This window comes from Zootoca vivipara, chromosome 6 (assembly GCF_963506605.1).
Source record: "Zootoca vivipara chromosome 6, rZooViv1.1, whole genome shotgun sequence".
NCBI lineage: Eukaryota > Metazoa > Chordata > Lepidosauria > Squamata > Lacertidae > Zootoca > Zootoca vivipara.
The window spans coordinates 73,290,975-73,305,225 of record NC_083281.1 but is presented as its reverse complement, the minus strand read 5'-3'; the positions used below and the strand labels follow the sequence as shown (position 1 = coordinate 73,305,225).

The 14,251-nt window shown below is 48.1% G+C and overlaps 1 protein-coding gene across 1 annotated transcript in view; it reads left to right on the top strand.

The window, feature by feature from the left end:
• The window catches only part of NPHP4 (nephrocystin 4), a 100,305-nt gene extending 88,430 nt beyond the window's left edge, over positions 1-11,875 (top strand). Inside the window, exons 22-30 of the mRNA XM_035119028.2 lie at positions 1,167-1,353; positions 1,696-1,785; positions 2,434-2,590; positions 3,211-3,296; positions 3,884-3,969; positions 4,627-4,798; positions 8,084-8,263; positions 10,328-10,471; positions 11,164-11,875. Of these exons, the coding sequence (XP_034974919.2) occupies positions 1,167-1,353; positions 1,696-1,785; positions 2,434-2,590; positions 3,211-3,296; positions 3,884-3,969; positions 4,627-4,798; positions 8,084-8,263; positions 10,328-10,471; positions 11,164-11,304 (1,243 nt within the window). The 3' untranslated portion in view covers positions 11,305-11,875. The remainder of the gene's footprint in view (positions 1-1,166; positions 1,354-1,695; positions 1,786-2,433; positions 2,591-3,210; positions 3,297-3,883; positions 3,970-4,626; positions 4,799-8,083; positions 8,264-10,327; positions 10,472-11,163) is intronic.
• Positions 11,876-14,251: the final 2,376 nt, after the last annotated feature.

Genomic DNA, 14,251 nt, shown 5'->3' with positions numbered 1-14,251 from the left:
CAAAAGCAGGCGGTGCCCTTCTTTGTGCTTACTGAGCCCCAACCGGATCGCTGTGAGAAAAAGCAGCTGCATTGTGAACGCCAGAAGGATCATGCAAAATCTGCCGGGAGACACACAATCAATCATAAAAATGCTCGGCATTAATGTGTGTTTGTGTATCTACCCGGTATGGTGCGTTTCAAGTGTTCATATCACTTCACGTGCATTAGCTCAGTAATCCTTACAACATATTGCTGGGAATTGCAGGTTGGGAAAGCACTCTTGCCCTTTGATCCTCCTTGCGGGCTTCCCATTGGGGCATCTGGTTGGCCCCTGGTAGAGCATGATGCTGGACCAGATATGCTTTTGGCCTCATCCAGCAGGGGTTCTCCTTATGTTCTTATATTGAAGTGTCCTTCATTTTGGGTCATTGGAGCAGGGTCCCTTGAAAAATGCCAGGTGTGCAGTCAGGTCAAGATTTATCTTTTTCCCCTCTTCCCTCCCTATCCCCTTTCCCTCGTGTGCTGTTCTTGTTTTGTTTTTTTTAGGTTGTAAGCCTGTGTTGCCAGGCTTCTTTTAACTGATCATATGTAAACCACCTTTTTGTCTAAGGAGCAGGGTACAAATGCTCTAAATAAATAGTAATTCGTGTGGGAGGTAGAGGGGAGGTTTAGTTCACACACTGCACAAACAGGTTGCTGCATCCCCTGTAGGATCTCTGCCAGTGGGAGTTGCAGTTCTCAATCTCAGGGAGGGAAGACAGTTTTGGACCCCCACCCTGCCCTGCAAAAGTTTGCTTTGCTTCCCCACCCCACCCCGAACCAGTGGGCGGCATTCATTTGCCTACAGGCAATAATAAAAGGGTTCTATGCACATGAATGCCACCAGCCCCCAGTTAGAAGGTAAATTCTTCAGTTGTGATTCTTGCATTGCAAGGGGTTGGACTAGATGACCCGTGGGTCCCTTCCCAACTCTACAATTCTATGCTCCTGTGAAATTAATTCTCCCTCCACTATACACGAGGAAAGCCGACACACGTGCTGCAACACACATCGGCTCCCAGCCACGGTGCCAAAGGTGGCAATCCAAAGTTTGATTTTGAGATGGATCGCAGGTAACAAAGAGGTTGGAAGTCCCGCCTGGAAGTAAAAGCATTTGGCATTTGTTGGGTTTGTTTCTCCCTCCAGGGTCATTGTGGATGCTAGAGAATGGAGGCACTTCAAGAAGCTGACCCAAACCACCACCCCTCTGGAGGAGGACATGTTTCACCTGCAGGACGACCTCACGCCTCAGGTGTACCTGCGCCCCAAGGAGACGGTCCACATCCCCTTCAAGTACCAGGCCTTCTCCCTGGAGCATGCTGCCACCATGCAGGTAGAGAGGCGTTCGTGCTTTGCTTTTTAAAATACTTCCCAAATATTTGCTTTTGAGAAACTTTACACAAGGTGCAGCACTGGAATCTCATTTAAGCCTGTAGCAGAATGAATTCCACAGCATATAAACCAGGATAATGGCTCACAGACATTAGACACCCAGAAGACAGTGGCATAGCTGCCAAGTTATCCCTTTTTTTAAGGGATTTTCCCTTATGCTGAATAGGCTTCCTCGCGAGAAAAGGGAAAACTTGGCAGCTATGCAGTGGGAGGATTTTTTTTTTGAGGGGGGGGGGAGAGTTAAAATGGGAAGCACACTCCAACTCCTCTCTTTCATTCCCAGCAAGGTCCCACGGAGCCGATGTTCAGCAAAGGCAAGGAGGACTCCGCAGCCCCCTGGAAGTCCTGTGGGATACAAACAAAGCACATCAGGGTAAATTGCACTGATTGACAAGGAGAGTGATTGGACAGCACCCAGTCAGTCGGCTTGTGGGTGCTCTTCCCTCTTCAGATTTGGTGGTTCTGTCACTCTCGGTATATTCCTCATGCAGGAAGGTTGACGGGGTGGTGGCGGCAGTGGCAGGGGTGGGTCTGTGTGCAATGACTTGTGGTGGGGGCAGCTCCAGACATGCGCCCCCCCCAATTTACCACCCCTGTGCCTTTTGATCTCCAAACCTTGCCCAGCTCTGTAATAAAGATGTGGCCTGTTTTCCAAAAGGCACTCCAATTTTATTATTTCTTTAAAGGCACGCAAGGACCTGATTAGTATTTACAGGTGATAGTACTAAAATTTCTCAAGGATTATTTCTGCTCTCTGCATTTATGGGATGTAACAAGGATATCAAGCCTAAGGACTTAATTCCGCATTTGCTAATTGCGGCTTAGGCAAACTATCCCACAGCAGTGCAATAAAGATTCGGCCTGTTTTACGAAAGGCAACTTTTCCTCCAGGGCGCTCAAGGTGGTGCACGTGGCTCCCCCCCCCCACCTCATGTAATCCTTGCAACAATCCTGCAAGGTAGGGCGGGGTGAGAGGCAGTGAAGTCAACGACATTAACTTTCTCCCTCTCCCTCCACTCAGGTCTCCTTCACTGCAAGCGGCGGGAAGCTCCTCGCCATCCTCAGTGTGAACGTGGAATCCCAGCCCCATGTGGTGGATCAGACGTTCCGCTTCTACCACCCGGAGCTCACCTTTCTCAAGAAATCCATCCGTTTGCCTCCTTGGCACACTCTTCCAGGTAGCTCTTAGCCAATTTTGCAGGCAGCCCCACCCCCTGAAAGTGCAGAACGAGAAACGGCACGTCGAAAGTCACTGCCATTGCCAGGGCCAAGATGGATATACTGAATGTATGCAATGGGAAAGGGTCATAGTTCAGGGCACCTGCTTTGCATGCAGAATCTCCCAGTTTCAATTGGGATCTCTGGGTAGGGCTGAAGAAGACCCTTGTCTGAAGTCCTGGAGAGCCACTGCCAGTCAGTGCAGACAATACTGAGCTAAATGGCCCTGTAGTCTGCTGTGATACTGTACTGTACTGTACTGTACTGTACTGTACTGTACTGTACTGAGGTAGAACATTAGCTCTGGGGTAGAGCATATGCTTGGAATGCAGAAGGTGGCCAGTTCAGCCCTTGATTTCCTGTCTGGGTAGTGGGGTGGTCTTAGCAGTATAAATTCCCTGTTTAGGGAAGTTTTTAATCTGTGATATTTTAATGTATTTTGGTATTTGTTGGAAGCCGCCCAGATAATTGCGTTCAGCGTTTGCATTGCATGCCGCAGGAGTGACGGCAGAGATTATTTTCATTCATGCTGTTTTCGTGGGAATAATCAGACCTCACGATCCATTTTTGTCCTTGCCAGGTGCCCCAGTGGGTATGCCGGGTGGAGAACCAGAGATGTTTGTGCGTTGCAGTGACCCCAACATTGTTTGTGAAACCAAGAAAATGGTACTGAATGCCCCATAAATCTTTGAAAATTATTCCAACCCACCAAAGATTAGCGAGTTTTTTCCCCTACCCCCTTTTGCTCCTGCTCCCAAGGTGCTGAAAATATTTCTTTCCTAACTTCCAGCACAGCTCTGAGTCTTACACACGTTATAAATTAACTTTTCCAGATGCAAGAAAGCAGAGCCTTCAGGGAAGAGAGCTATATGTCAGTGGGTCGTCCCTTGTCTGATGAAGGTCCCAGGATTAATCTCCGGCATCGCTGGGAAAGGGCTCTCTCCGTATAACACCCTGGAGAGTTTCTGCCAGGCAGGGTGGACCAGGGTGAGGTTAGCAGTGCAGCCCTCCAGATGTTGCTGGATTCCAGTTTCCATCAGCCCCAGTCAGCCCAGCCAATAGTCAGGGATGACAGGAGTCTTACTCTAGCCGCATCTAAAGGGATGCGCGTTGACCACCCCTGGTGTAGATCAGTGATGGAAGGCAGTCTCCTCTGTTCCAAAACCTGCTCCCTGGTTTTAATTCAGAAATTAATTCGACACTGCTGGGTAAGGTCTGATATGTCACAATCTGGTCTCGGTCTTCCCACCCAGGGGCCTGGCGAACCTCAGGATGTCTTTCTGAAAGTCGCAGGGGGCCCAAGTCCACAGATCAAGAGGTTCTTCCTTTCTATTTACACGTAAGTAGGAAACCATGACGGCGCTCAGATTCTGTGCTGCATCAGAGTTACTAAGGGTGGAGGGTTCCTTCCTTCCTTGCTTGCTTGCTTGTATGTGTGCTGTTGTTTAACAGGTAAGAAGCAAAGCAATAAAAATTAATTTTAAAATATCAAAAGGCACCCTGCAGCCTATGCCAGTTTTTCCCAACCTTGTGCCTCCAGATGTTTTGTGACTACAATTCCCATCATTCCTGACCACTGGTCTTGCTAGCTAGGGGTGATGGGAACTGTAGTCCAAAAACAGCTGGAGGCACAAGGTTGGGAAACACTGGCCTATGCTGCTCTGTCTCCTTAAGGAAACAGACCCTGGAACATTCAACCACTCGGAGAAGCCCAGAGCTGAGCGCAGAACTGCGTTTTGTTTGGATGTTTTCCTTTTGGTTTTTTAAACAAGGAAACAAACCAACAAACCAGGATAGGATTGTGCCCTGCTAGGCCGTGCGAGCATTCCCCAGGAACCGGGAGGCTGGTGCTTAATTTATGGAACACACACATGTGGGTTTGAGGGAGGATTTTCCTCTTTTCCCGGCTCACAGTTTTGGAGCCGTCACTTCCCCGAGTATTTTTCACTCTGACAAGGCTGTGAAGCACCATCTGTTGCTCCGTTTGTCACTCCAGGGACCCCTGGCTGGCTGCTCCGACACAGATCTGGCAATTCTACCTCCATTCTTTGCAGCGGGTGGATGTTAGCTGCATAACAGGGCAGCTGACCCGCCTTTCGCTGGTGCTCAGAGGGACTCAAGCCATCCGGAAGGTGAAAGCGTACACCTCACACCCGCATGAGCTGACGGTAAGATCAGACCCCGGGACTCCGTGGGGACTGTGCTTTATTCCGTCCTTGCTCAGATCTTAAAAGAACAGGAAATCTTCTGTTTTATTTTCCTCCTCCTTTATTACGCTTTCTCCCTCCTGCCTGGATTAGTCAAACGGTTGATCCTAGCCAATCAGGGATCACATGGTGTAGCTAATCAGATTCGGCTGGGCGATGATGTTTTTCCAAGGACAAATAAAAGCAATTGAGAAAGAAAGGGTGATGCACATGTTCACAAGAAACTGGCGAGAAATCACTGGTGAGAAATCACACAAGGAGGGTGTGTGTGTGTGTGTGTGTGTGTGTGTGTGTGTGTGTGTGTGTGTCTGCTGGGAAATTTGATTCAGCCTCTGCAAGTGTCTTTGCTTGGAGATTTTCATCAAAGGTCCCCAAGAGATGGGCCATCCGCTAGGATGCAAGAGCCTGTTAGGGGACCTCAGACAATTTACAGCTGCAAAGCCTCTTCTGTAATTGTCTTTTGATTAAAGCCATTGTACGGAGGGATCAGTGGCCCAAAAACCCCAGTGGGCAAGTTATCAGAATTAATGAGTCTATGGAGAATAATAATTTCTTTAGAATGCGTTTAGTCATAATTATAAATGTGAATAATAAGAGAAACACAAACTCCGCCGCCCTCACATAAATTGAAAAAAGGAGGGTGGGCTTGAAAATTCTGAAGCTGCATGAGTTGAAAGGGGACAACAAAAGACAAAGGAAAGTTGAAGGAAACTCCGGCTTAATTCATGGTATGGTGTCAAGTGATATTCTGCTGATCAGACCCGGGATCAGTTTAGATGTGGATTCTCTGATGAGCCTTGGTCAATCCCTCACCCTCAACTTCACCTATCCAGTCCGTATAAAAGCCCATACGGTACTCAGTGTGACATGAGGTTATAAGAGCATAAGAAAAGTCTGCTCAGAAGTATAATGGGTGGAGATGTGAGTAATCTGCGGTTCTCTCCAAACTCGGAATTTGGCATTAGGTTCATGCAGAATTTAGGTGGATAGTTAAACAGGTGCACACCTGTATGGGCAGTTGGTATGTTGATGGTGCTATTGGCGATGTTTGTAAGCCAGAGAAGATGCTGAGGGAGGCATGGAGGGACTTGACCTCTGGTGAGTGTGCAGCAGCAAGTAGCAAGCATCAAGAGCTCAGGGAGCCACATCTAGTTCAGATTGTGCAGGACCTGGACCAGCTCCCAGTGGGAGTTTTCAGAGAAGATGGGCGTTACAGGCAGACCTATTGAGTGCCCAGGTCCTGGCCTTTAGCTGAGAGTGAGAAGGAATTTAAAGCTGGCGACAATTTGAAGTCAGGAGGCTATGTCAGCGGGTTACTGACACCTGTAAACTCTCGAGCTTATGAAAGATTGAGAGTCTTGGCCAACAGGTCTTCGTTTAGGAAGTCTAAACTTCCAGTCAAACACGGGATCCACTCCTTGAGGCTGCCCTCAAAGTGGGCCTCGAAATGTCTCAGGGTGTTCAGGGTCCCCAAGGCAAGCTTCTGCTGACCTTCATCCATTGAGACCACCTCCCCTGCCATTGAGAGGCACATGCAGCCTGAGCCGTGGTGGAGAATGGCCTTGTATTCTCTGGAGAACCTCCTGTGGAGTCAGCTGAGTGTTATATCTCTAGAGCAAAGGGGAGGAGGAAGCCAGTGGCAATTATACCTTAAGCCAAGGATCAGGAGCCTTGCTTTCAGTTTCTAAAACAGCCCTCCCTTAAATGTAATGGGCATTAAGCACCGCAGCCGGACAGACTGACCAGAGATGGCTGCTAAATTGCTGGCATAAGGCGGATGTGGCCCCCGTTGCCAAGGGGGAACCTTCATGAAAAGAAAATGCTAGGCCCTTGCCTTTTGCCTCTGCAGGCTCTCATTTCCATGTTAGCAGCACCCATTGAATCATTGCCTCATTTGCATTCCAGGCTGGAGACAGAGGTGGAGCAGATTAGCTCCCCCCCCCCCCCCCATGGCTTGATCAAAGGATAGCAGGGTGGTCCCTTTCAGAAGAGCCTCCTTGGTGTCTGTTGCATTTTGGATTAACCTCTGAGAAGCCCCTCCTCCTCCTGATCCTCCGGCAAGGGGCTTTGGTAGCTACTGTTCACAGCATCACTCAGTCACCTAGAGCACATGGCCTTGAGTTCACTGTCCCTATCGGGGCACCATTGTTAAAGGGCCAAAGTATGGATGCTGATACATCCATCACCTTTCTCATTGTTCATTTGTAAGCCATCTTTCCATAGTTAAGCCCACCCTGTAGCATCTCTGGATACGATGTAGAGGGAGGGAGGGAGGTGTCCTGCGAGGTGAAGGAGAGGACCATTGTGCCTTGCACTTAAACACAATGCTCCCTTCCAAAATTATTACCTGGCTTTTGGCAAGCCACCCACCCACACCTTGTAACTCACATCTAACAAAGAGGAAGGGAGGAGTCTTTCTTCCTCACTTCCTCTGTGGGGGAGACATGGATTTCCCTCCCCAGAATCCTTTGACAGTGACTTTAAAATGGAACAGATTTTAAGTCTTAGCTAGGCCTGAAATCACTTGTGGTTAGTAAAACCACCCATGGGCTATTGAACATAGGCTCGTAAGCAAGCTATGTTCAGAGTGAGCAATGGAATGCCTCAAGTCTCCTACTATAGACAGACCAGGGGTGGTTCTGCCATTGATCACGGTCTTTCTTGCTAAAGGTAGATCTAAGGATCCATGCAATAAGGCTGATGAAGCAGCCCTGAAAGGGAGTTCTGGGTCCTCAGCAGCTTCACTCCATGGTTTAGTCAGCAACTACTCCCTGTTTTCCAGAGCAAGCTTTGTGTGGGCAGAGGTACAGGCGCCGAAGATTATGTAATATTTTGCAGCAAGCTCCTTTCCCCGTAGGCTCATTATGAAGCTGAATGTTGGAAGATTCGGGACAAATAAAACAAAGCCTTTCTTCATGCAGTGCATAGTTAAACTACAGAACTCGCTCCCGTGGGAGGCGGTGATGGCCCTAACTTGGATGGCTTTAAAAGAGAATCTAAACAAATTAATGGAGAATATGGCTATTGATGGCTACTGGCCATGATACTTCTGCTCTGCCTCTGCAGATGGAGGCAGTGATGCTTCTGAACACCAGTTGCTGGAAGCCACAGGAGGGAAGAGGGCTCCGTGGTCAGATCCTGCTTGCATCAGTTTGGCCACTGTGAGAACAGGGTGCTGGACTAGATGGGCCATTGGCCTGATCCAGCAAGCTCTGTGCTTATGTCTCCTCATTCTTCCCCTGCTAGGTGGACCCAGAAGGCATCTTCATCCTCCCTGCAAATGGCGTGCAAGATCTGCACCTCGGCGTGAGGCCTCAGAGTGCCGGCAGCCGGCTTGTCTACCTCAACCTGGTGGATGTCGAATACCATCAGCTTGTCTCTTCCTGGCTGGTGTGCCTATCCTGCCGGCAGCCTCTTGTCTCCAAGGTAGTCAGACTTTTGCCTTCAATTCCAGGTTTTACTAAGGGTGATGCAAGGGGGGCAGAAAGGTCAGGTGGAGGGCCGTGTTCTCCTGAACATGAGGGATCCAGAATAGGCAAGGACAAGACCTTGCTTCAGGTGGGTTTTCCTTTCAGTCTGAAAGTCAAAAGTCATCTTACACTCCTGTCTCAGGAGTGCCATTTAGGGGGGACTTGGGTGGCAATTTCAAGGCTGTCTGCATGGTTATTCTTCAGGAGTTTTTGTGTTTCTGGTCATTATTAGGAATGGCAAAGGTGTGTCCTAAAAGGCAATGCACTGTTTGTTTCCCCCTCTTGTTGTAATTTAAAATCCAGGCCTTTAGCTACATAGCTTGTCTCCCATCACTGAAATCTGCTCTGTGGGCAGGAAGGAACTTTGACTGGCCTCTGAGCTCTGCCCTTGCCTGTTCAACAGAGGAGCAATTTGCCTTGCTGCAGTTCAGCCACCCCCAGCTCCCCAGATTCAGAGACCATGAATCAGAGAATACACGATTCGGTTCAGTTTCATGTCCACAGCCACGTTTCCTTCAGCCCTTCCTCAAAACGCGTTCTTAGAAGACAGAGGGTAGGAAGGCAGGATCCCACAAGCCTTAACCTTCTGGCTATTTATTCATTATTTAATGTATTTATATCCCACTTCTCTCCCATACTGGGATTCAAAGCAGCGTGCAACATTTAAAAACTTCAAAATGCATCGAAACACATTTAGAACCAGCAGCTGAAGTACCGTTTGCAGTGATCAGCATTGTCTGCTCCTTAGTTCTCAAAGTCCTGCCTGAACAGGGAAGGTCTTGGCTGGCTGACAGAAGGATAGCAAAGAGGGAGCCAGGCTGACCTCTCTCGGGAGGGAATCCCACAATCTGAGAGCAGCCGCAGAAAAGACTCTCTCTTGTGTCACCACCAGCAATGCTTCTGATGTTGATGGGACCAAGAGAAGGTGCTCACTGGAGGAGCTTAGCAAACAGGCGGGTTCATACAGGGAGGTCTCCCAGGTAGCCTGAGCGCAAGCTGTATAAGGCTTTATGGGTCATAACCAGTGCTTTGCATTGTGCCCAGAAATGGACTAGAAGCCAGTGAAGTTGTTTTAAGAGGGGTGCAACATGCTCCCTGCAATGCCCCCATCAGTAGTCTGGACCAGCTGAAGCTTCCAAAGGTAGCCCCATGTACAATGTGTTACAGTAGTCCAACTGGGATGTAACTAGGGCATGTGTCACTGTGGCCGGATCCAGCATCTGATTTGCCCCCTTCCCCCTTTTCTCCACTGTCTCATTATAACAGCCTTCTCTGGTTTGCTTATTAGACATTAAGTCCTCTGGGTAAGGAAGTGTGCCAGCCCTGTAGAGCACCTGAGACTCCAAAACTGGAGACAGTAGCAATTACCCTGGCACACCTGACAGCAGGCTAGGTGAGAAAGCATCAGATATTCAGCAGCTGCTCAAAAGGTGAAGCTAAGAGCTAACTCAGCAGCAGCAGCTCAGATGGGATGCTAAAATGTGAAATCGACACATACACACACCGAGTTGTTTATAGCTCTGCAGCCTCAAGATATGAGGAAATCCAGCTCAGTCACAGTAGGCCCTCTGAAACTGATGGCCTTTGAATCATAGGACTGTAGAGTTGGAAGGGATCCCAAAGGTCATCTAGTGCAACCCCCTGCAATGCTAAGGAATCCCTGACAGATGGCCATCGAAACTGTTTAAATTGGGGGAGCTCTTTGATTTCATTGGGCATAGATGTTGGGTGCAACCCAATATATATAGACCCCCCATCTCCTGTGTAATTAAAAGGAGGCGGGGCTATTTGAAACAGGAAGTGTTATGGGAGGAAAAGAGTGAATCACCCTCTCTCAGAGTGTCTCTTCCCCCAAAGCACATGCCTGTACCTACTAAACTGAAAAAAGGAAAGAAACTCAGAGGAGATCCTAAACACAGAGTTCTCTCACACCATTCGGCCCTGATAGTGGCGTTGCATCATCCTGTCCAGTGTAAAATGGTTGTCTCGGACTCCAGTTTCTTTTTCTTCCCACCTCCAGGCTTTTGAAATCGTGCTCCCCCCGGGCGGAGGGAAAGGCTCAAACAAGAGGATCACCTACGCCAACCCCTATCCATCCCGGAGGGTCTATTTCCTGCACACCAACCGGCCGGACCTTCTACAGTTCAAGGAGGATTCTTTTGAGGTAGCATCTTAAGAGGAACAGGATGGTTTGACTTGGCTGAGGTTCCAGGAAGTTCTCAAGGCAGAAATGCTACCCTGGGCACTGCTAAGTTGGCTCTCAACCGTCTCTGTAATCTGCATGTTTGGATAGAATCATTGAATTGTAGGGGTGGAAGGGGCCCCAAGGGCCATCTAGTCCAACCCCCCTCAGTGCAGGAATCACAGCCAAAGAATCTCTGGCACATGGCCATCCAACCTCTGTTTAAAAACCTCCAATGAATGAGAGTTTTGAGGATATCAAGGGCAATCAGCTCTCACATCCCAAAATAGTTCTGTGAGGGTTCTCTTCGCATGTGTATGCCTCATCTTTCAGTTTCGATGAGGGTATGCAATGTTTAGAATGCATGAAACAGCCAGCATAGACCAAATCCCAGAGGCAAAGCTTCCATATTGTCTCATGTAGCCTCGAGCACCATCTGAACACCTTCCAGCCAAAATTCAGCACTAAAATAATAATAATAATAGTAAAAATCCCACACCACCCTTGAGACACAAAAGGTGCTTCACTTTGGCTTGGAATTGAGCCATGCCCTTTTCAACAATTATACTGAGGGATCATCCACGGAATCACTGCTTACTGAGCAATTTATATGCAGGCATCCATTAGCCCTCAACTGACCCTCTGGCTACCGTCCCTGTTGTTTATCCTCTCAGATCGGCGGAGGGGAGACGTACACCATTGGCTTGCGGTTTGCCCCGAGCCAGAGTGCTGGCGAAGAGGAAATCCTGATTTATATCAATGATCATGAAGACAAGAACGAAGAGACTTTCTGCGTGAAGGTCACCTACCAGTAGTGTCGTAAGGTGTATGCGTTTGTGTGTGCCCTTGCCTCGGTTGTTTCCCGCTCTCCTGCAACCCATCAAACTTCCCTGAAGGGACAGTCCCGCTCCCTTCACGATCCCCGTTGGCAAACAGCCTTTGTGCCCCTGAATTGTCGCTGACCACAAGTCTGCAGAGAGATTACCTCCCCCTCCCTGCTACCTCAGAGCGGTGGGACACATGGCCTCCACTTGAGTGTACTTTAGCTTGCATCCCATCGAGCCCCTGCTAAGCCTGCGTGATTGATTGCCCGAGTGGATTCCTGGGACGTCAGCACGACCTCCAGCCACGCAGCTGAGTCCCGCCTGTTATACCCCTGCCCCCTTTCCTCCTGGCTCCGGATCGAAAATTCATTTCTCTCGCCACGAAATGTCACCGGCTGGTAGAAGGCAGCGGAGGCTTTCAGACCTTTAACACGGCAGTGCAAGCTTGTTTGCCAATTTGTTTGGTTTTGTAACATTATTTTTACACAGGGGTTGGGTTGGGGGCGTGTTTGGGTGCTTGTTTTTTTTTTTAATTAAAGAAAGGATGATAATCAGAAGAACATACGTGCCTTCTCATTCTTGTTGAAGGAATTAAACTTAATTGTTTAAAGCCACCACAGTATGGAGAAAGCAGACAGTTATTTTGACGTAATCAACACACACAAACATAAAAATAAAGCTCATTCCCCATGGAAAAAATGCAGCAACCCTCTATAATAAACTATAAAGGTGTTAAAAAAGAAATTAAACCAGCAGCACATCCCACCCACCCACCCCACCAAGTGTTTTTGGTTTGTTTTTATAAAACCTGGCTGTCCAAACAAATTATGCCACTTGGATGGTAATGTATATATCTTTGTCTGCAAGGAAAGGATATACACGGTCCAGGATACTGTTGCTGAAATTTTGTCCTAAACAGAGCACACAACTGGGGACCAGCGATCAGGGGGTGGGTGGGGCAGGATGAGGGAAAAGAGAAGGAAATGGATCATTGGCATGCAAGGAGGTGGCAGCAATTTCAAAGGTAAATATGGGGTTGGGACTAGCAGGTACCATTTATTTTATAAAGCTCTCACCCATCGCCCACTATGTTATGCACTCTTCCTCTAAAAAGTGTGTCTCAAATGCTTCAAAGCAAATACTGATTAAGACAGGGTCATCTAAACTTTGGATACCTGGAGGTACAAGTTTGTTTCTGCCCTCTACCCCCGGGTTAAAAGAGGATGCATAGTTTGCTGTTACATCCAACTGCTACGTATCTATTTTGGCTGCTCAAACAAATTTTGCAGGTGTGCTTCTTTCTGCTGTGAGATGGACTGGGTCATATGGTTCCCCCAATGTCCTCTTCTCCTCTTTAATTGGTCTGTCATTGATAGGGAGATGCTTTCTGGGTTATAGCCGAGCTTTTAGGATTCCCCTTCACTTGTAGCAATAGATTATATTTGAAGGGGTGAGGGATACAGCTGTGGGAGACCTCCCTCTGGTAGGCATAGAGGCATACATCCAACATGGTGGGCTAGTTTTGGGAAGGTACACTTTGTCCCTTGTTTGAGAATCAAAGATACACTAAAATAGACCATCAGATCTCGAATTGGTCTGTGACCGTTCAATAAACTTTGATTTGACCATCAGGTGGGGGCAGCATCATTGATGTGGTAGTTGGCTGAACATCTGGGGAGGTTGTTGTAGAGCATCTGCTTTTCACCACAGAAAGCCCCAGCCCAAATTTCTGGCGTCTCCAGGCAGGACAAGGAAAGTCTCTTGGTCTGATATCCCAGAAAGGCAAAAGTTGTCAGTGTAGGTAACATTGAGCGAAATGGATTGATGGCCTGACTAGATATATCACAGTTTCTTGTCTTCTGTATTCCTGTGTTTGTGTTTGCTTGGGAACAAGCAAGAGCACCTGTGGAAACCTGTGTGATGTGCCTGCTAGAACAGGGGGATCCAATGTGGGACCTTCCAGATGTGGACTACAACTCCCATAAGCCTCAGCCAGCATAGCCCACAATGAAGGATAATGGGTGTTGTAGTCCAACTATACCATGTTAGCTATTCCTCTGCCAGAGAATCAACCTTATGCTGGAAAGACCTGGTTTCACCACTCTCAGCCACAAAACCTCTCTGGGTGACCTTGGGCCAGGCATTGTTTCGCAAACTTCTCTCAAGATGGGATGGGATGGCCTCATGTCTGCTACCCCTGAGATCCTTGGATGATAAACCAAGTAAACTTAGTATTTACCAAGTAAATAGGCTCCGATTTCAAAATGGTCATTTCCTGCTAGCCATTTCAGCTAGCAAATGGGAGCATCCCATTAGAAGACGGGAAACGGTTTTTCCTCGGCTACTGAGAGAGGGACCAGCGTTTCATTAATTGAATGAAAACTACAAGCCCTGAAATACAATTCCAGGGCTGAACAAAAAAAGCCCAGAGGCCAGGAGCGTCTCAAAAGAATGGAGAGTAATTCTGCCCAAACGGCCGAGGGATGGAATTTCCATCTCAACGGCCCATGGCACAGGTAGCAAAGCAGCCAGCAGACTGGAAAATGAGGGAGCCTTCGTTAGTTAATAACCTCTTGTTTCGTTCAAAGAGGAGGTGGAGGGGAAAAGGGAAATAAAGCAAAAAGAGCCATTGGGATTAAACTAGGAAAATGCTTTAGGGTTTTGTGTGTGTGTGTGCCTGCGTGTTTTAGTATTGAATCTAACCGGTGGAAATGGCAAACCGCAGAATTAATTGGGGGCTTAAAATCCATTCATATGAAGGTCAGTGACATGGTGACAAAACTGTATATTGGTCCTCCTTAAGAAATTTAATTCCACTCATCCCAACTGTTTGCGATAGCAGCAGTTGCAGCAGCGGGAGCAGGGAAGCAGTGATGACTACCCGCCCCGCCCCGCCCCGCCCCGTTCTAAAGTGCTGCTGGTTTGCTTCTTCTATATT